At 51.3% G+C, this 21,343-nt stretch overlaps 1 protein-coding gene and 1 long non-coding RNA gene across 2 annotated transcripts in view; both read left to right on the top strand.

The window, feature by feature from the left end:
- LOC142047541 (uncharacterized) overlaps positions 1 to 21,343 on the top strand; it is a 403,753-nt gene that overhangs the window by 17,222 nt on the left and 365,188 nt on the right. The window lies entirely within an intron of this gene.
- On the top strand, positions 11,794 to 19,193 carry LOC116819731 (cytochrome c oxidase subunit 6B1). Its single transcript, XM_032771702.2, has 4 exons — positions 11,794 to 11,837; positions 12,703 to 12,818; positions 17,881 to 17,981; positions 18,936 to 19,193. Exons 2-4 carry the CDS (start codon positions 12,713 to 12,715, stop codon positions 18,987 to 18,989), a joined length of 261 nt encoding a protein of 86 aa, XP_032627593.1. The 5' UTR covers positions 11,794 to 11,837; positions 12,703 to 12,712; the 3' UTR covers positions 18,990 to 19,193.

Consider the following 21,343-nt stretch of genomic DNA (forward strand, 5'->3'; position numbering starts at 1 on the left):
GCAGGAGCTGTGGGTTAGGAGTGTCCCTCTTGGGGAGCCAGAGTTACAGCAGAGAATGAGCCTGGCTTGAGTCAAGTTCTTCTTGTCCAGGTTAAGTGGCGACTCTTGCTTTTAAGGGGACCATGCTCCAGATTCATGCCTTCCTAGCATCCTGGAGCAGCTGGGGATGCAAATCCTCATGGAGGGCCCTGCCTGCATCCCTGTGCTCCAGGCTCCCTTGCGGGCAGAGATAATTATGGATCTAGCTCTGCAGAGGGGCTGAGTGGAAGGAGAGTCCTGGCCCAGGCAGGGACTGGAAGCTGACAGGAAAATGCTGATGGAGTCCCCTCTCCCTCTCCTTTCCATTAGAACTCAGATGAATTCCCCAGGATGGGTCACCACATGGCACAGCTGGCTCTGTTCGTCGGTGACCCAGCCAAGGACATCAGCCGGCAGGCCAGGGAGGGGGTTTACTGGCTCTACCAGCTGCTGCTGCACCAGAGGGGTAAGGAACCCAGCCGGGAAATGGCACCCGATAGACCAGTGAGACTGGACCCCCAGCCAATTTCTCTCAGATCGACCCGGCTAGAGGATGAATCTCTCTCTCTCTCTCTCTTTCTGTGTTCTACACCACCCCCTGCCATTCTGTTGGGCCGGGCACACAGTGAGGGCTCTGGCCACTGTGCAGCCACCAGTGGGATTGGAAGGAAACAAGCCCTGCAACCAGAATGACAAATGTGTGTGTCTCTTTCCCAGACCTGACAATCCATGAGGCCGAAGACCAGCACCTTGGACAGAGCAGTGCTGAGCAGTATTGCACCTGGCCATGCAGTTGCTGAGACAAACTGCAACCAGCCCTTGAGACAAGGGGCTCGACTTTAGGGGTTGTGGTTGACCACGGAGGCAGGTGCAAAGACTGTTGCTAACACCTCCTCTGACCCCTGGAATGGGGTGATGCTGGACTAGGGGGAATTCTGCTGGAGGGCAGTGGCCTGAAGAAGGACATCGTCAAGCGGGGAACAAGACGGGTCCAGATGCCAACAGAGGACAAGAGAGGGACGGGACACTGCCAGCAGAGGTCGCTCCCCATAGACTGAGCTAATTCCCGGAGTGACCAGCAGGAGGCGCTGCGGTGGTGAGTCCCAACCCCATCACAATCACCCAGCCCTATTGTGCGCCCCCGGCTACCCTGCAGACTCTGGTCCAGACCAGGCTGGGCCAGTCGGAGTGGCCTCACTCTGAGTGGGAGGGTGAGGTACCCCTACAGGGAGCTAGTGGAAGGGCAAATGGAGCCCCCTGGCACTCACAGAAACTCTCTCCCTCTCTCTGTGGAGCAGGGTCCTTCCCTCTGCCCCCCAAATTCCTTCATCTGGAGCAGGAGCTCTTTCCCTCACACCCACTCTCCTACCCTCTTTCCTTGGTTTACCCCGATTCCATTCCCCCTGCACCCAGGCAGAGCTCTCTCTGGCCCCTATGGTGCAGAAAGGACCTTGTGTCAGGGCCCCAGCCCCACTGAAACTCGGAAGCTCCACTTTTGAGGAGGTGGGGGTGGGACAGAGGCTCAAGGCTAGCTTCATCTCCTGCCTTTTATTCTCCCCTTGGCCCTTCTATGGGGTCTCTAGGTGTGAAAGGAATAGGAGCCTCCTTCTCTGTCTTCCAGGCCCTGGGATCTGGCACAGCCTCTTAGACAGGCGCATCCTGTAGCTGAGCCATGTCAGGGAGCAGTGGGGACAGGTCACCTCATCCCATCCAAGTGAGCATCGCTGGCTCTCAAAGAGGCTTAGATGGAAGACCCCGCTTCCTCATAGAGGTAAGAGCCATTTACTCCTTGGGGCGTGTGGGTCTCTTGGGGGAGAAATGGCATCCCTGATGCATAGCCTGGCAGGGAGCTTCCCCTGTCCCTGGCTCCCGCCTCTAGGACAGAGACGTCTCCATCATCGTATCACCCTGGTTTTGTTCCTAGGAAGGGGCTCCCCAGAGATGTCCTCAAACCTGGACTCCTGAGAGTGTTTCTGGCAGAAGGCTCCAGCCCCTCTGGCATGAAGAGAACATCAGGTAGTCTTGATCACATGGCATCTCCGGTCTCCATCTCCACTTCCCACAGCAGGGCAAATGAACCCATCAACTTCCAGAATCCCAACTTTTTGACTTCCTTCCACTCAGCAGTGGGGTTTTGCCAGCCCCCTCACCACACCTGTCAGCCTCTGAATGATGAAGGGCCTGAATGTCAGAGTCACCAGAACAAGCAAACTCCAGTTCCAGGCAGTGGGGCCTGTGTATAGTCAGCCCCTCTGGAAACCAGGTCTGAAATGGGGAGCAAGGACCCCAGCCCAGTAACAGTGGGAGTGGGAAGAGCAGGCCTGTAACAGGGTGCTTTCCCCTGGGCTGCACAGCCTGGGGCCTAGCCAAGCTGATTATAGAATGAGTCCTAACTGAGAGGCAAAAGGAGAGCCCCCCTCCCGCCAGAGCATCGTTTATTGTAAAACTTTCAAAAATGAATACAGTGGAATCACATCTTACGTAGAGGTTAGGTAGTAAGGTCAGTGTGTAAGAGGAAAATGGTGTGTAACCCTTCTGCCCATCTGAGTTGGCAGCAACAAGGGCCGGGTTCAGTATCTAGGGGTTCCATTTCAAAACACAATGCAAAACCAGCTCAAGCCCCGACCCAGTATCCTGGGACAATTACATACCAACCCCCCGGGCACCCTCTGGAGGCAATACTTCCCCTCTCGCAAGCATGGAGTCTGAGTGTAGCAAAATCCTTTTAATAAAGGAGGGAAACAATGTGGCATTATGTTGGGGAAACATCACAAACAGGATTCATAACACAAACCATGAGCAAAAGACCCATCCCAAGTAAGTTTGGCAGTGTCCCTTTCCACTCAGGGTCTTAAGTCCAGCAACCCCAAAAAATCACCCAAAGTCCCAAAAGTCCAACACCCCAAAAGTCTCTGTCGCTGATCAGTGCAGCCCCAGAGTTCAAAAGTTTATCTGCAGAGTTTTACCTCCCTGCTTGGAGGGGGTGGGGGCACACAGTGGTGTTAAGGGGAACCTTACATGGTCCGAGGCTGACTGCCCCGCCTCTGCATGGGGTTCTGCTGCAGCCTTCACCATGAGCCACTCCACCAGCCGCTCTGCTCCACCATTCCACTAGCTGTTCCACAAGCCACTCCAGTCATCCCACAAACTTCTCTGCCAGCTGCTCAACAACATAGCTTCAGGACCCCCCACAGCAGTCAGTGATTTCAGCTCATAGTAATTTTAGCTCTTTAGTGATTTCAGCTTGTAGTAAGGGATTCTCAGAGTTGCTGCACCACTGACTCAAAGCAAATTCAACTCAGCAGCTTGTAATTAGACTCCTAATAGAATTAAAATTAGCTCTGATATTCCACAGTAGAGCATACAATTCATACTTCAGCCCTTCAAAGAGTACCCATACAAACACCTCTCCCCAACCTCCCTCAATTCACTGGGTTTTGGAACACATATCCCTTGTCTAGCGAGTGCTACTTAGTTGATGGCGAGTCCCTTTGTCATAAAACAGTTCCATTGTCCTTGATTCACATAATCAGGGTAACGACACTTTATTCTTCCTGCCCCAATAACAGAGAAACTGGGGATCCCACAGCAGCCCAAGTGACCATTTGGGCTGCTGTTGGCTCATGCTAGGCAGGGTGGGTGTGCCTATGCAAACAAGATCAGCCCCTGAAGTTCTGTTCCACAACTTGCCACAATTCACCATCAGATGTCAGGGTAGAGCTCATCCTGACTCTGCTTACACGTGTATAGTGAAAATTACTATAAAGTACAATACACACAGTATACACTAGAACAGGAGTCCTCAACCTGTGGCACACGAGCCAATATTTTTTTTTTTTATGGCAGGCTGCTGGTCCTGGCTGCCGCTGAGCCCATTGCCAGCCTGAGGTTCCGTTCACTCAGACCATTAGTTAAAGACATGTTTGGACTTTTCGTTTGGGACGGGCACGACCCAGGAAGGAGTGTACTAAAAGACAGTCACCTGGCTAAAGGGCTGAGTTCCCAGGCAAAAAACTGCCAGAGTGCCCTAGCGACTCTTGGCGGGGGTGCTAGCCCAGCAAGAAAGCTGTGATCCCAGGCCTTGCCAGGAAGGGGCACCTATTGGTGAGTGAACTCTGTTACAAGCCTGCTTCCATTATGGAAACAGCCTGGTGTTGGAGAGGAATGGGGATGGCCTATGGGAGAGGATGGCTGGAGTGGTCATACAGAATGGGCAGCAAGGTCCAGTGATGAGAGCAGAGAACAGGTTATCCTGAAGCCCTGCCACTGAGTGGTAACGTGATCCTGGCCAGGTCACTCTCCCACCTGGTGCCTCACTTTCTCTATCTTTGCAATGAGGATCATCCTCTCCCACATGAAGAAAGTTTGATCCTCTGCTCTTGCTTCCCAAATCCCTGCCCTCCTTGCCCCACACAGGCCTCCACCCTGTTCCTCAAACTTCCATGCCCATGTTAGTGCCTGGGTCACCCCACAACTGCAACGTCTCATGTACAGTCTCCTGCCAGCAAACTGAAATCGCCCCTAGATCCAGAGTAGGAACTGCAGTTCCTGTGCTCTGGCCTGAATGGAGTCTAGACCATGGCATGGGGAAGGACAACACTCACCTCCAGGTAGATCATCAACCTACTCCTCTGTCCCAGGAGCAGGAAGGCCTCTGGTTCTTGCTCTCTTAGTAGCTGGAGCTGCTAAGTTGGAGGTGCAGTGGGCCATTGGGCCACCTGTGGTCAGGGGTCAGTGCAGAGTGGTGTTTAACCAGTTACCAATCCATGAGAGGACCTAATGATGTACCTGTATGGCACAATAATTCTTCATTGAATCAGCTGATTCAATTGCTTATTCTTTGGGGTTCAGAATCTCTGTTCTCCCCCGGAGGTGAGAGAACCCTGATTGTCACATCTGTCTTTCAGGCTCTGTCCCAGCCTCTCACACAGATAGATGCTGCAGCCAGCCCAGCTCAGGGAGCAGTGGTGACAGGTCATCTCATCCTGTCAAACCAAGCAACATGGGTCCCATTGAGGCTCAGATGAACAATCCCATGCACCTACTGGAGGTAAGAACCATGCACTCGTCCTGCCACTTGGGGCTTTTGCAACAAATGGGCTCCTGCTACATATCCTGGTTGGGAGCTTTCCCTGTCCCTGGATCCCAGCCCTGGTACAGAGACTAACTCATTCCATCTTGAGTCATGACAGTGGTGACCCCTGCCAGCCCCTCTGAAGTGGGTCAGTATTATCCCTGTTCGCTGGGGCATAGGGATAGAAAGCAATTGGCTGCAACGTCACACACAACGTCACTGACAGAGGCAGGAAGGAAGTGTGGTACTGATACCTGTCCAGCTCCAGCCACTAGACTCCACCCACTTCCAAAGTCAGAGAACTCTGACAGCTAGGCCTGAAATGACAAGATCGACCTCCCTCCCACTTAGGAAGCCATAGAAGGGACCATCTGCTGAGATTCCCTTTGCAATGCCACTGTCAGAGACCATTGCTAGTGGGTGCCAGTTGACTGAGCAGGGAACTTCTTGAGAGCCTCCTAGAGACTCGCAGGTGTTTGACTGTGACCCTTCGGAAGCCGTGGAAAGAGCGAGGCATTGAAGAGACTCTCCTGCTCTAGCAAAGGGTTTCTGTTTTCCTAGACAGTCAGCCCGTGAGGCCAGTTTGCAGAATGTGGAAGAGCTGTTTGGTGATGGGTTGGAGGATTCACCATGTAGATGGCAGCAGCTGCAGTGCCTGGGGTCCCCATGGGCCAAGTCTCCACTCCTGACACTCCAGGCTAATCTCCCACTGCTCTCAGTGGGGCTTGGCTTTAGCTGCTGGGCCTGCATGCCTAGATGGAGGACTAGGCTATTTCCATTAGGCTGCTCCATGGCAAATGCAGCCACCCAAAGAAGTGAAGAAGAATGGAAGTGAAAGAGCAAAGCTGGACCATCCGCTGAGCTGCTGCAATCAGGTGAGCACAGCCGGGGAGAGAAGAGGGAGAACTCGAAGGTGGCTGGCTGCAGTAGGGACAGGGTGACCAGACATCCCGATAAAATTGGGACTGTCCCAATACTGAGTTATTTGTCCTGCATCCCGACCAATGTGTGGTTGGGAAGCCATTTGTCCTGATATTTTGCACTCCTTCCATTGTATCCTGATGTTTTGTGCCTGTCATCTGGTCACCCTAGTCAGCAGTGTAACCCTGCTGCAAAAAAAGCGACATCTTTCTGGGATGTATTAGCAGGAGTGTTGTCAGCAAGACACAAGAAGTCATTCTTCTGCTCTGCTCTGGGCCGATTAGGCCTCAGCTGCAGTATTGTGTCCCGTTCTGGGTGCCACATTTCAGGGAGGATGTGCACAAATTGGAGAGGGTCCAGAGAAGAGCAATAAAAATGATTGAAGGTCTAGAAAACATGACCTGCGAGGGAAGATTGAAAAAATTGGGTTTGTTTCGTCTGGAAAAGAGAAGACTGAGAGGGGACATGATAACAGTTTTAAAGTACATAAAAGGTTGTTACTAGGAGGAGGGAGAAAAATTGTTCTTCTTAACCTCTGAGGAGAGGACAAGAAGCAATGGGCTTAAATTGCAGCAAGGGAGGTTTATGTTGGACATTAGAAAAACTTTCTAACTGTCCGGGTGGTTAAGCACTGGAATAAATTGTGTAGGGAGGCTGTGGAATCTTTGTCACTGGATATTTTTAAGAGCAGGTTAGACAAACACCTGCCAGGGATGGTCTAGATAATACTTAGTCCTGCCAGGAGTGCAGGGGACTGGACTAGATGATCTCTCGAGGTCCCTTCCAGCACTACGGTGTTATGTTGAATCAGGCTCCACTTGTGTGGGGGTAGCAGAACCCCTGTTACAAAGTGTGACCGAAATTTCCCTCTGAACCAGCAGGGGGCAGAATATCCCTGGGCCACGCAACCTGGAGGAGAATTTCCGAACTCTCCCAGGCCTTGTCTGGGTGTGGGACAGACTTACCAGTTAAACCAGCATGGTTATACTGGGCGAGTTAGAGGTGTTCTGGGCTAGTTAGTATGTGCTGGTATAACGCCCGCAGGCCGACACCCTCGTTCTGGTACACAGACAGTCTTTTCCTGGGTTGGAGTCAGTTTGCAGCCCTGCAAAGCGCAAGCAGGATTGGCCATTTCCCCCACCTCGCCGCCGCTCCCCAGAATCTCTTGCTTCCTGGAATCTCTCTAGTCCCGGCCTCAGTCATGGGATTTTCCCTTCACTCCATGACTACTGTGTCCCGGTGTCCTCAGTGGGGTTAAGGCCAGGCTGCCCTCAGGGGAAACAGCTGCCAAGCTGGGGGTAGGGGACTTGACAGGAGGCTAGGAGGAGGTGGAGGTGGGGGGACGTGAGAGCAGGAGAGGGCTGGAAAGAGACAGGGAGAAGATTGAAGGGGAATGGGGGTGCAAGGGATTGTGGGGGGTCAGAGGCAGACTGAGGGGAGCAGAGGGCTGTGGGGGAGGAGGCAGAGGAGTGTAGGGGGGCTGAAGAGCAATAGGACAGCAGCTCCCTCACCCCAGGCTTAACAGAAGAACATGATATCCCCCTAAGCTGCCCCCAGAAATTCCCCATGACTGTGTGCTCGGTTCCAGCTGGCTGCAGCATCCCTGACATTCACGCATGAGGTGCCAGCAACCTCCCCCAGTGGATCCAAGTGCAGATTTCATCATCATTCATTTATTATGCTTTAAAATTGTGAGATTTCTGGGACCTGCCTCCTGGGTTTCAGAGGCGCAAGATCAGATGTGGAGGGTGACAGGAGTTTGCAGGATTTGGCGAGAACCAGGAACTTATTGTGCATAATGTGCAGCTATTGATGCTGCTGATTTCTTTCTGCTGAGGTGGAGTCAGACCATTTTCTTTAAAAGAAATGGAGTTTTAAGTCTTTTGTATTTTTATACTAAATCTATTTTGTGTTCTTTAAAAGAGATATGTATTTAGTAAAGCCAGCGTGGTCTTGCTTCTTCATGCACAGTTCAATGTGACCTGTTTGGGTTAAGCTAAACAGGGTCAAGACACTCTTATTCTAGGCTTGTCTACACTCAGAAATTAATTCAGATTAAGGTTAATTCGGATTAAAGCGTAGAAGCTATGCCTGATTAACTCCCTAGGTGGACGCCCTTATTCCAGTGTGAGTGTCCCCACATGAAGCTATTTAGAAATAGTTCCAGGCATAGACAAGCCAGAACGGTAAAATCTCCAGTAGAAGGAACGTGTTTGTGTTTGTCAGCACCCAGCGGGGAGCCCTGGTCTGTGAGCAGCTTGGCAGAATTCAACTTTTCTTTTTTGATAATTTCAACATTGAATATCAATGTTTGTTTTAAGCATTTTTTTTTCAATTTCTGCCTGTTTAAATTTTCTCTGTTGCAAGAAGCTATCGGGCGAGGTCAGACCATAATTAATGACAGTAGATGTTGAGATTCAAAAGTTTATAACCGTTAAAACGCAAATGGTCAACATCACATGTCACAGGGTACAAAGCAAACATCCTTAAATCAAACTAAGATCTTGTCAGGCAGCATTTTCCTTACTTTGCCTAGCTGTGAACTTCGATTATCATGGATGGACATTTTTTTTCTGCGATTTGCGAGTGTAGGTGAAATCAACATTTAACAAAAAAAATCGAACCCTTCCCAGCCCAGCAATGACCAGGGCCCCAGGAGCTACCCCAACACAAATAAGGGAATGTCACAGTGGAGAGAAGGCAGGACTGGCGCTAGGGGTTTGAGCGCCCTAGGCGCACGGCCATTTCACCGCCCCGCGCGCTGGTCCCCTGGCTCCGCAGTCGTGCCTGCGGACGGTCGCTGTTCCTGCGGCTCCGGTGGAGCTGCCACAATCGTGCCTGATAGAGGTCCACCGCAGCCGCGCGAGCAGCTGACCATCCGCAGGCACGACTGCGGCAGCTCCACCGGAGCCACGGACCAGTGGACCCTCCGCAGGCACCACTGTGGCAGCTCCACCAGAGCCACCTGCCACCGCCTCCGGCAAAATGCTGTCCACCGAATAATCCTGGCGCCCTAGGCGATTGCCTAAGCCACCTAAACGCAAGCGCCGGCCCTGAGAGAAGGGTTTTGCATTTACTGACATTTCACCACAATTTAATGACATTTCCACCACCGAAAAAGCATCCTACCCATGTACAGCTCCCTAAAAGCCAATGAAGGTGGGCAGATGGAGAGCTCCTGAAGTCTATTAGGGACTTCACTATGTTGATCGATTAACCGGGGGGCAAAGGTACCTTGGGTGGAAGATAGTAACCTGGGGGGTGGAGGGGAGGGACAACCCACACTCGCTCCCCAGTGATCGGTACCAACACTGTCCCCTAACGAGACAGGCAGATGGACACACAGCAGAGATGGCAGGGTGTTGATGGGCGGGGGGGCGAGGGAGCACAGTCACAGAGAGCCCAAGTCAGGGCTGTGGCCAGCACGTGCCCAGGGCATCTCTGGTTTTAACCTCCAAGCTGCGAGTAACCTACATTCCCGCATCGCGTTTCTGGGCCAACGAACTGCAGTGGCTCCCAGCATCACCCCACACTGCTGATGCCTAAGACTCAGATTTTGTCAGGGATATTTTTAATAAAAGTCACGGCCAGGTCACGGGCAATAAAGAAAAATTCACCGAAGCCCGTGACTTGTCTGTGACTTTTACTAAAAATATCCCTGACAAATGGGGGAGCCCCACTGCGGGGTCCCCACACTGCCTACAAAAGTTGGGCAGTTGCTGGGGCCTGTGGGGGCTCAGAGTTTCAGGTTCCCCCTCAGAGATAAAATTTAACAGCCCCTCCCTAGGGTTCAGGGTGACCACCTTTGTTGGATGGAAATAAGGGAAAACCACATGAAAAATAAGGGAGAATGTTTTATTTTAAGGGACATTTAAGGAAACACTATTTCTGTTTGCAGATATTTTTTCTCCAGGTCTGCATTTCCACTGCTTTCACGTATACAATGCAATGCCAGAAGCTGCGAATGGGCAACAGGGGATGGATCACTTGATGATTCCCTGTTCTGTTCATTCCCTCTGGGGCACCTGGTATCGACCACTGTCGGAAGACAGGATAGTGGGCTAGATGCAGGCCTGGTGCAACCACTTGGCCAAGTGGTTGGGGGTGCCAAAAGGCGATGCCCTGGCTTGGCAGGGAGCAGCCGCCTTCCGGAGGCATTGGAGAGCCAGAACGTCGGCTTGTGGCAATAGGGAGCCCCAGCCATGGAGGAGCTGGCATGGTGCACCCCGCCCCTCCTGCCCAGGCTGCAGCCCAGCGCCACCCCCTCCCCCCCCGGGGCTCCTGCAGGCTGCAGTGGATGCATGTGGGCGCCGGCCCCAGTGCATGCCTGGTTCCCTATTCGCTGCGCTCAGGCTCTGCAGCTCCCGGGCATGTGAGCCGCCTCCGCCTGGGCACTGTGCCCTGACCCTGCTCCAGGGGCTGAGTAGGTGAGCCAGGGGTTGGGGGGCTGAGGAGGCCAGCGAGGAGTCAGCTGACCTGTTCTACTGATCTGATCTGGCTCCCATCCCCTCTCCAAGGGTTGCAGCTCTCTGGAGGTGCTGCCTTCCACACCCTGCTCAGTCACACCTCATTCATTCAACAGGGCAATTGATTACAAAGGCGGGGGACGGGGGGGATCTTATTCTACTTCTAGCAAACAGACATTTTTCTTTTACCTTAATTATACTACCTTAGGGGCCCACTATAACATATTACCAAGGTTCAATACCGCTGTTTCGGTGGGGCAGCGCTGGGCAAGCAGGGTTGCTTCCGTGGGGTGGGGGAGTATTTCAGGGGGCTGGGCAGCGCGGGGTATTGTGTTTGGTGGGGTTGTGGGGTCGGGGGGTGAGGGTCGGCCCTCAGCTGTGTTGCGGGCAGATAGACTGCTGAGGCAAACACAGGTGGTAGTCCGTTGCCCGGAGTGCTTCAGCTCCAATAAACACACCGAGTGGAGAAACAAGCAAGGTTATTTGAGATCTCAAAGTGGTGCTGGAGACTTGACCTGCCTCAATCCAGCAACGAGTTAATACAAGCAGGTTACCTTTTTATACTTACCTCTAGCTAAGCCATCCCTTCCCCCCGCCCTTTCCCCCTATAGCAGTTACATTAATCAGCGTCATTAACGTTAAACTCAAAAGCTGGCGACTACAAGTTCTAGTTCGTTAGGCCCACTCCTTTGAACCACTATCTGTCCTTCCAGAGGTGTTTATTTTCACTCCTTGTGCAGAAGTATGCAGGCTTCATTATTTCTGCTCTATACCAGTTTGAGCGACCTTGCAACTAGATAGGCTCCGGACACCTGGCCTTTTGTTTATTTATTGGCCTGCTAGGTCGATTAGAGTTTAAACATGGAGGGACTCTTGTTCACTAGAGCCTGAAACAGGGAGATCTTATATTCTTATTGCCTTTTACTTTTCTAAGTTACCTAGTTTATGCTTGGTGGCACCAACAGCTGTTTTTCTTTGGAGTAATATGGCCCTGGCAGCTTTACGGTTGTGCAGGCCTGATCCAGTGTCTCTCTGTTTGCCCGATTATAATGAGTATTACGGTAACAGTGTCTCTTTTTGTTCCGTTATTATGTGTATTGTGGTAACAGCGGGAGTGGCAGACTCCGATGGACACGCTCCATCACCGTCACCGCCCTCTTCTGGTTGCCGCTCTAGCCGCCCCTCTCGATGTTCTTGCGGCGACGCTCTAGCCGCGCTACGCCCCGCTCTCTAGCCTGGGCGTTGCGTCCTCCATGATAAAGCGTCACTTCGGCGCCTCTCTAGCCCATCCGTCTCTGTGTCCCGCTTTCCGGCTGTCGGCTCAGGTGAAAGTCACTTTCAGGAAGAGCGCCGCGCGGGTGAGGCCGGACGGGGGGTTGAAGCCGACTGGGGGTGGGGATCCCCGGCGCCTCCCTCCGCCCTGGCAGCGGCTGACCGTGGGGACCCCGCGCCCGAGGACTCGAACACGGGTCCCTCGCGCGGCCACCCCCCCGGGACTCGGCTCAGCCCTCGCCGGATCCGCGGCCTTGCTCCGGCCGGCGCGGGGGCGGGGCGGGGAACCCGCGGGGGGGAGGTTCGCGCGGATTTTAACCCCCCCCCCGAAACCGGCTTGGGCGGGGAGGCCCGCGGGGGGGGGTGTCACTCCGCCGCGATCCGAAGGGTTCAGCCCCAGGGGACGGCGGGGCGAGGCCGGGACTGGCTCTTGCGGAATATGACCGAGGCGATGGGAAGCCCCAGAGCTCACCCCGGTTTCCCGTCGGGGGGGAAGACTGCAGAGGTTTCCCTTCCTTGGAGCTGGCTCGGCGAGCCTGGTCTGGCTGCGCTCCCTGAGTTAACTGATGCTGGGGTGTTGCAATCTGGTCTCACTGGTAGCTCGAAGGGGGCTTCACTTGCTGCCTCCCATGGACAGAATGTAGCTGTGAGTCTAAATACCATTGGGGGGAACCAGATCCCAGAGCAAAGGGGCGTGAAGCCTGTCGTGCTTCCTGGGGAGCCCCCACTGCCCAAAGCTCAGAGAATTTGCTGGGATTAAATTATTAGCGCCTTGAGGTAGAGGCTGTCTCTCACTGTGTCTGTGCAGTGCCCGGCACAACGGGACCCCGATCTCAGCTGGGGCAGGGCTTGTCTCTCCCTCTGTGCAGTGCCCAGCGCAGTAGGGCCCTGTTTGGGATCTTTAGCTGCTGCCACAATACAAATGACATGATTTTTTTTCCCCCTCCCTAGAACAAGAAAAATGGCTGATAGTATCCAGGCCAAGCTGGACAACTACAAAACCGCCCCCTTCGACAGCAGATTCCCAAACCAGAACCAGACTCGCAACTGCTGGCAGAACTACCTCGGTGAGACTAGCTGTTAGCAACCAAATGATCTGAACCCTGATGCAGCTTGTTCACTTTGGCTGGTGACACAGGCATAGTCAGTTTCGCTTCTTGTCTAGTGTTTAGATTGCCCACAGTCCATAAATTGATAGTTAAAAATATCCAGGTAATGATGAAACAAATTTGCTTTCCTCTCCTGTAACTAACTCTTAAATGTACGCACCGCTAAGGTAGTATCTAATGGCCTCGATCTATGATGGTCCCATTGTGCTGGGTGCTCTGCACACATGCCATGAAAAGACAGTCCTTGTCTTGAAGAATTTCTGACCTGAAACCCTGATCCGCAAAGACTTAAGGACCTGCATAACTTTGCACATGGTTAGAGCCCTGTGCGGATACAAAATGTGTATCTGCATCCAATCTGTGGATATAAAGTGGATATCCACAGATTTGCAGGGCTCTACACATGATGTGTAGACCCCTTGAAGTTCCCTGGATGAGATGAACGGATTTAAAGGCCAGAAGGCCCATTAAATCATCTAGTCTGACCTCTGTATAATCCACAGAGAACTTGACCTGACCCCTGTTTTGAACCCACTACCAATTTGCTTCCCTTTCCATTAAGTGCATGTCAGTGGCCTTCACATTTAGTTAATGCAGAGTTTAAGGCAGCTGGTGCTGCCTCATGCCCTCCAGAATGTGGAGAAGGGCTAAACTGAACCCTCTGAAAACCAGGAAATAGAAAGCTCTGGTACATGCCATTCCAAGCTTGAGGTACCAGTGAGATGATGGATTTGTTAGATTTTGTACAGCGCACAGTACAGTAGATTGATCTTTGTGGCAGGACTAAAGACGATGGGAGAAATTTAAATTAGATTAATAAACAAGCCCTCATTAGATGCTATGATGGAGTTGCCTGAACTCAAGGGTGCCACCTTCCAGTCCTAGGCAATTCATCCTGAATTGCTGCTTAATAATGGGCAATTCAGTTGGCCCAAACAGGCTTCTCTGAATCCAGAATTGCTTTGAACACCTCATTTTCCCCAGACACTTGAGTTAGTCTGTGTCTCAGCTTGTTACTCCTGCGAGTAGCTCAACAGGATGTAGCTGATAAAGCTGCAGCAGCTTTCATTCAAAATCATCTGTGAAAGATGGAAAATTGGAATTATGCTGCTGTATGAAGGACAGACAGAATCTTCAAAGATTTCTCGTCAGCTTATGGTGTCTCTGTTTGTTTACCCATATCACCGATGTGTCTGGCTTCCAGCACTGCAAGGAGAGGTCTAGCTCTGGGTTTTTTAGCTTTCATTCAATAGGGCCTAAACAATATTCAGCTTAAAAAATATCTTCTCTTAAAGGCTTTGATAGCATATTGTCTCTTGGTAATGAGAGAGAGGATGGCCAAGTGATTAGGGCACTGCTCGCCTGGAACTGCAGAGACCTGAGATTAAATTCCCTGCTCTGCACCGCATGTGATGTCAGGTAAATTGTTTAGCCTTCTGTACCTCACTTTTCCCATCTGTCCAATGGGGTAATAGCACTGCCCTGCTTCACAGAAATGTGGTGAAGATAAACCCATTAAAGCAGAGACGGTTGGAAGCTGGTTTCCCATCCAGTGGGTAATTCTGAATATTTTGATAGCAAACCAGAACAAAAACTTTCAAAATTCTCAATGGAATGAAGATTCCCTCAGAACTTGGTCCAGAACCATCGCAGTGTTTGTTTTGACTTTTCATATCATATAAAATATAAATATATAAAAAATTAACATAATAGACAAATTTAAATGATAAAGTCTCAAAAAACATTTTCACCTTGATGAAAAGACTCGTTTTGACTCTTTCCCCTTGAAGATTCTTGAAATCAACATGTTCCTGCAAAATCTGCGATTCTGGTGAAACTGCATTTTCCAATGGAAAACTGATCTATGGAAAACTTTTCAAGGTGCTCAGATATGACAGTAATGGGGGCCTGATTAGCACCAAGCCTTTAATCTAAGGTGTGTTAGAGCAGGGGAGATGCAAGCTGTGTCCTTGAGCACGTACAGAATAAGGGCTAGCAGTTGGCTGTCAATTTCCATTGACTTCCAGTGCTCAGCACCTGTTGCTATTAGGCCTTGAAGCTACACGGATGCCTCAGCCATGGGTTTCTTAATCCCTCAGCCTTTCATTTGGGGAACTCTCTCCTGGGAAGCAGTGACTCAGAAACAGATCTGGGGTCGTGGTGTGTAATTGGCCCAATGTGAGCTCCCAGTGCGATGCTGCAGCCAAAAAGGCTAATGCCATCCTGGGATGCGTAAACAGGAGAATCTTGAGTAGGAACAGGGAGGTTGATTTTCCTTTGAGTCGGGACTGGTGTGACCGCAGCTGGAGTCCTCTGTCCACAGTTCAGGAAGGATGCTGATAAATTGGCAGGATTCAGAGAAGAGCCAGGAGAAATATTAAAGGGTTAGAAAAGCTGCCTTCTAGCGAGATACTCCAGGAGCTCAGTATGTTTAGCTTCAGGAGAAGGTTACGGAGTGGCTTGGTCCCAGTCTGCAGGTACCTGTGTGGGAGTTGGAGTTGTTATCAAGGGTATTCCCTTGACACTAATTTAACCATAAATTCCTCTATTAAATCCAAAGGCCAAATGGTATTAATTCAATGACTCTAAACATGCCTAAATAATAAACAGTTTACTACAGTAGCAAAACTTTGATGAGCATTTGACCAAGATACTTACAAACATGCTAAACCCTGCAAGTCTAAGCTTAAAATGCTGCAGCGTTTAAGTGAAAACGCTCCGCTACTGATGACAGAGAGCTCTCCCATGGGTGTAGTTAATCCACCTCCTTGAGAGGCGGTAGCTGTGTCGATGGTCAGTGGGAGAAGCCTTCCCTTTGACATAGCACTGTCTACATGCAGGCGGGGTGGGGTTAAGGTCCGTATAACTTAGTCGCTCAAGGGCCTGGATTTTTCACACCCTTGAGCGATGAAGTTATGCCAAGATAGGTCTGCAGTGTAGACCTGGCTCCATATTGGTAGCCTCCAACTTGGTCAGGCGAGTATTAGCAGAGAACCCCTAATACCTTTTAACAAACCTGTGAGGTCATTGCCAATTATCAGACCTTAGCTATGGCTGGATGAAGCAGTTTCTTAAGTATTTATGCCCCTGGTATCCAATTTAACCTTGTTTTATTCGTTACTTCAGCTCAAACCTTAGGTAAGGTAACGCCGGTATCAGGATGGGTCACTACATGCAGTGACCCAACTACTCCTCTTAGTCCTGATCTCATTCTTTTGGTCATGTGCTTTGGCTAGTTGCTTGTGCTAATGTCCAGACTCAATTTAAAACCACAGTTCACCCACATGTAACGTGGGCCTGTATTCCTGCAGTGGGGAACTAATATTTAATAATGGGATCTTCAGTCTAGTAGATGGAGGTCTAACACCATCCAGGGGTTGGAAGTTGAAGCTGGACAATTTCAGACTGGAAATGAGGTGTACGTTTGTGAGAGTGTTAACCACTGGAACAGTTTCCCAAGGATTGTGGTGGATTCTCCATCACTGGCTATTTTAAAATCAAGATTGAATCTTTTCCTAAAAGATCTGCTCTGGGAAGGAATTCAGGGAAGTTTTATGGCCTGTTTTGCACAGGAGGTCAGATAGATGATGGCAGTGGTCCCGTCTGGCCTTGGAATCGATGAAACTGCTTCTGACGGGTTGGATCACAGAAACCCTCTTGGGAGCTCCCACCTGATGTGTCAAGACTATTTCTACCCCTGCTTTCCCTGCCAGCGCGGGACCCCAGCACCCTGTCTTGCTGAGCCAGACACTCCCGTCTGCTCCAACACAGAACCAGGGTCTGAATTACTTGCCCCAAAGCTGCAGGCGTCACTGACAGCAGCTAACAGAAGTGTTCTTGTCACTCAGATGCCCAACTCCCAATGGGGTCTAAAGCCAAATAAATCGTTTTACCCTGTATAAAGCTTATGCAGGGTAAACTCATAAATTGTTCACCCTCTATAACACTGATAGAGAGAGATGCACAGCTGTTTGCTCCCCCAGGTATTAACACATACTGAGTTAATTAATATGTAAAAAGTGATTTTATTAAATACAGAAAATAGGATTTAAGTGGTTCCAATAGTAACAGACAGGACAAATATCAGAGGGGTAGCCGGTTAGTCTGATCTGTAAAGCAGCAGAGATCCTGTGGCACCTTATAGACTAACAGACGTTATTGGAGTTTGAGCTTTCGTGGGTGAATACCCACTTCGTCACCCACGAAAGCTCACGCTCCAAAACGTCTGTTAGTCTATAAGGTGCCACAGGATTCTCTGCTGTTTAGACAGGACAAACTAAGTCACCAAGCAAAATAAAATAAAACACGCAAATCTATGTCTAATCAAACTGAATACAGATAAATGCTCCCTTTTACAGACTAATCTCCTGTTAGTCCGGGTCCAGCAATCACTCACCTTCTTGCAGTTCCTTTCAGGTCTCTTTTTGGGTGGAGAGGCATTCTCTTTAGCCAGCTGAAGATAAAAATGGAGGGGTTCCCCTGGTCTTAAATAGACTTTCTCTTGTGGTGGAGACCTCTCCTATGCAAAGTCCAGCTCCAAGATGGAGTTCTAGAGTCACCTGGGCAAGTCACATGTCCATGCATGACTCAGTCTTTACAAGCAGAAGCCGTTGTCCACATGGTATCTTGTATGTCTCCAGGAAGACTTCTTATGTGGATTGGAGCATTCCAAGATGCATTGTTCCCCAGGTGCTTCCTGATCGGGTACTTAATCTTGCAAATTCCTTCCTAAAGCTGACCAAATGCCTCACAAAGCTTACTTAGGAATCAAGCAGGTATACAGCCAATATTCATAACCTCAAGTACAAAATGATATGTGTACAAATAGGATGAATAGATATAGTAGACCATAACTTTTTACAGAGAGATGTTACATGACACAGGCAGCACAAATGTCATATTCCCATAAAGCATTATGGGGTACAGCGTCAGTGCTCCCCCAGAAGCATCAGCATTGTCCTTTGGGGAGTTTTTCTAGCCTTGAAACTTCTCTCTCTCTCTCTCTCTCTCTCTCTCGTAGACTTCCATCGCTGCGAGAAAGCCATGGCCGCCAAGGGAGCTGACGCCACGTGCTGCCAGTGGTACCGCCGTGTGTACACATCCCTCTGTCCCATCTCTTGGGTAGGTCACTGGGGCTGAAAGGTTCTTGGCTAGAAAGCAGAGTTATCAGGCGTGTGGGGGAGGGCAGAGGGCACTCAGCACCTCACAGGATTGGGCCAGCATCTGTGTTAATTCTGGCTAGAGATGGATGCAGGAGCCAATTGGTGTAGCTGGGAAGCTGCAACGTGAGGATCTCTCTGATCTAGAGCCCCAGGAACTGCATGGGTCCCTATTGCCTTCAGTTGCACCAGCCCCTCCACCTCAAAAATGGCCCCGTGACCTAGCTCGCATAATCCTTTGCAGGTCCAAAGGCTTGTGGGATACAGGGAGTTCCCTTTGGAGAATCCTCAGCCTGTAGCCCCTTGGCTGGAGCACTAATCAAAAGTGCTGTCTTGTTTTCATACAGGCAGTCAACCGACATGTCCTAGCTCTGGCGGATCCCTGTCAGGTGATTCTGATGGAAAATCAGATCCACAACAGAACAATTTTTCATGACATATGTCTGCTTCTTGCAGGAAAAAATGCAAATGGTCATCAAATCCAAATGCCTGAAAACCAAAATATTTCCATTTGGTTCCTCTGCTGCAATGTTTCATGGGCATTGTAGTTTATATCTTTCTGGCCCCCTGCCCTTTATGAAGTAGGTTCCGTGGCTGCACTACATCTCCCATGATACCCTCTGGTAAGGGGGTTAGGAGACCTTTGTGCATCATGGGAATTGTAGTCCAAATAGGGTTCCTCAGCTGATAGAGAGTGTGGGGGTAAGGACCCTGAAGTACAGCTTCCATGAGGCACTAATCAAAATTCTAGCTTTCAGTCAAAAAATGGTGCAGAGAAGTCCAGTTTTCTGCCAGTGGGAAGTCAAGAAGCCATTGTCCAGCTTGCCTTAGTCCTGGCCATCTCCTCCCACCCCAAGCTCCTTTCTTCTGATCACGCCGGAATGGGTGATCAATGGAACTTGTTGGTCTCTTTCAGATCAATACCTGGGATGAGCGCCGGGCAGAAGGGACTTTTCCTGGCAAGATCTGATTGGCTGGTGTTGGTGTGTGAGCCACTTCTGCCCCCTTGCCCCGGGACACAGTGGATCTGCTCGGTCCCTTGGTTCGATGTCTTCAGCCTATTCTTTGATTGTCTTTGTCTTCAGTCCCATCCGATCGAGAGTTCAGTGTCCTCCGATGGGACAGAGTCTGGGCCTTGCAAACTCTGATGATGGAAGTAAAGGGATAAAACCTACATCATCCGTCTCTCTTTCATTGGGACCATAATGGGATATTCTAAGGAGCTATTCCCTTCCAGCCTGCTGGCTCTAACCACTAGACCCCACTTCCCTCTCCCAGCTGGAGAGAGAACCCAGGAGTTCTGACCGCAGTTGAAGGGTGACACTGGCCCATCCTCTGTCATCCTCCTAAACTTGCGTTCCGTGCCGAGGAAGCAGCTCCGTTCTCCCTCCCATCCCCGCAGGAATGAAAGGAAGAGATATCCTGGCAGGAGGCTGTTTGGCACTTGGGCTGCTTGTGCCTCAGCTTGGCAAGCTTGTTGCAGCACTCCCTGGTGCCAGCTTGCTGGGGTAGAGAGGCAACGAATAGCAACAGGTGGCACAGCACCAGTAGTCCCCACTCTGAACCAGAGACAGCTGGGCTACTTCTCCACCCTCAACTTGTTCAGACACCCTGATGATCCCGGCCTAGGTCGCTCCACCGGCGAATGCTGACGGCTGCGCGCTGGCCTGTCTGTCAAGTGTGAATTCCCATCTCCTGCTGTATTTAACCCCTGCTCTCTGGGCTGCTCTCTGCCTATTTGGCCAATGGCGCTTTCCCCATTATAGCAACATTCTGGGTTTGTACAGCACAGAGCACAGCCAGGTCTTGCTCTATGTCCTCGAGGCACTAGGGTGACACAGCTCATAAATGTATCTTCACCCTAATGAAACCCAACGCTGTAATTAAGGGGTGAGAATTAGCTTGGATCTGTGGCTGGCTTTTGTACCAGTTGACCCAGTGTGCAGAGCAGTGTCATGGGACTGCTGTCATCACACCGGTATGTTCCCTGCTGTTACACTAGGATAAAGGGGCCTTCCTGTAGTGGGTACAAGCTAGACCAGGCCGATGTAGCTTTCACTAGACTCGTGCTTTCCAAGTGGCACAACAGCTGTACCCTACTGGGTTAGCAGGAGACTGCTGGCCTAAAGTTTCCCCCCCTTCCTCCCAAGTAAAGGACCCCTCAATCCAAGGGGAGGAGACATTGGACTGAGGTTCTGGGGTCAACCAATGAAAAACCAGGGATGAGGAAAGGTTAAAATGCAGGGATCCGGGGGGGGGGACAATAAGCGGAGAGCCCCCGATAGCACCTGCCGCTCATCTAAGGAATCAGTGGACACCAGTGGGAGGTGAGATTGGGGTGCGGAGGGAGAAGTCCAGCTTCTATTGCTCCAGATGAACGGCCGTTGTGGTGAGCACTAGGAGCAGGCTGCCGAGGAGGTCCTGTGACTTCGTGTGGCCAGGGATGGGGTGTGCATGGATTGGGAGGTGGGGGGACGAGTGGAGCCAGAATCTAGGCAGAAGGTTCTGGAGGGGCTGCAGGCTGATGTGCCTTTCGCAGTTGTGTGCCAGGGTCTCCGTTGCAGCAGAAGGGGCTGGTGTCAGAGGAGTTTGTGCACCATGCCAGGTACGTGCCTGTGCTCATGGCTCTGTGGATGAGCTGCCAGCTGATACCCCTGGTGGGCTGTGGAACCAGTGTGGGGTCCAGGCTGCCCCCCTGGGGTTCTCTGCCCTCTGCAGGTCACAGTAGATCCCACCATTTGGTGCGGGGCAGGACATAAGAGCAAGGGAAGCATGGTGTGAAGCACAAGGGTGTACAGCTGGTTCCCAGGCATGGTTTGGAGGCAGACCTGCTGGGTGTCGCTCAGCCTGCGTGGAGGTAGGGAGTGGCTGGGGAGGCTTGTGTGGCAGGGGCCTGATGCTGAGCTCCAGAGGGCTGGGGGTGATGGGTAGGTGGGGAGCTCACCCACCTACCTGCCTGCAGCCCACATCTGAGGGTAGAGCTAGCACAGCCCTTTTCCAGGCAGCCACCCAGTCTGCATGCAACCATTCCAAGGGCTGGAGGATCCCTCCTGTCCCTGGGGCAGTTGTGCCAAGGGTCAATTCCCTTCCCTGGGGAAAATCTGCCCTTGTTTGCGGTCGGGATTGGTCCGGCTCTGGCTGGCAGGTCTCCCTCAGCCCTTGGGTTAAGGAGCCCTCTGCTCCCAGGGGCGCTGACGGACCCTGGACTCTGCCCCCACCTGCGAGGGTGCTCTGGGCAGGGAGCCTGGCTGTGGGGCAGGGCCTGTGCTGGCAGAATGTGTGGGTGGGGTGACCATGAGGGGTGGGGGCCTAATCCAGTCAATG

The sequence above is a fragment of the Chelonoidis abingdonii genome, chromosome 11 (assembly GCF_003597395.2).
Source record: "Chelonoidis abingdonii isolate Lonesome George chromosome 11, CheloAbing_2.0, whole genome shotgun sequence".
Lineage (NCBI taxonomy): Eukaryota > Metazoa > Chordata > Testudines > Testudinidae > Chelonoidis > Chelonoidis abingdonii.

Excerpts from the sequence above, each read along its gene's own strand:
- LOC116819731 (XM_032771702.2), top strand. The coding sequence starts at position 12,713 with ATGGCTGATAGTATCCAGGCCAAGCTGGACAACTACAAAACCGCCCCC. Across the intron at positions 12,819-17,880 it reads CTGCTGGCAGAACTACCTCG|ACTTCCATCGCTGCGAGAAA; the intron begins GTGAGACTAGCT and ends TCTCTCTCGTAG. Across the intron at positions 17,982-18,935 it reads CCCTCTGTCCCATCTCTTGG|ATCAATACCTGGGATGAGCG; the intron begins GTAGGTCACTGG and ends GGTCTCTTTCAG.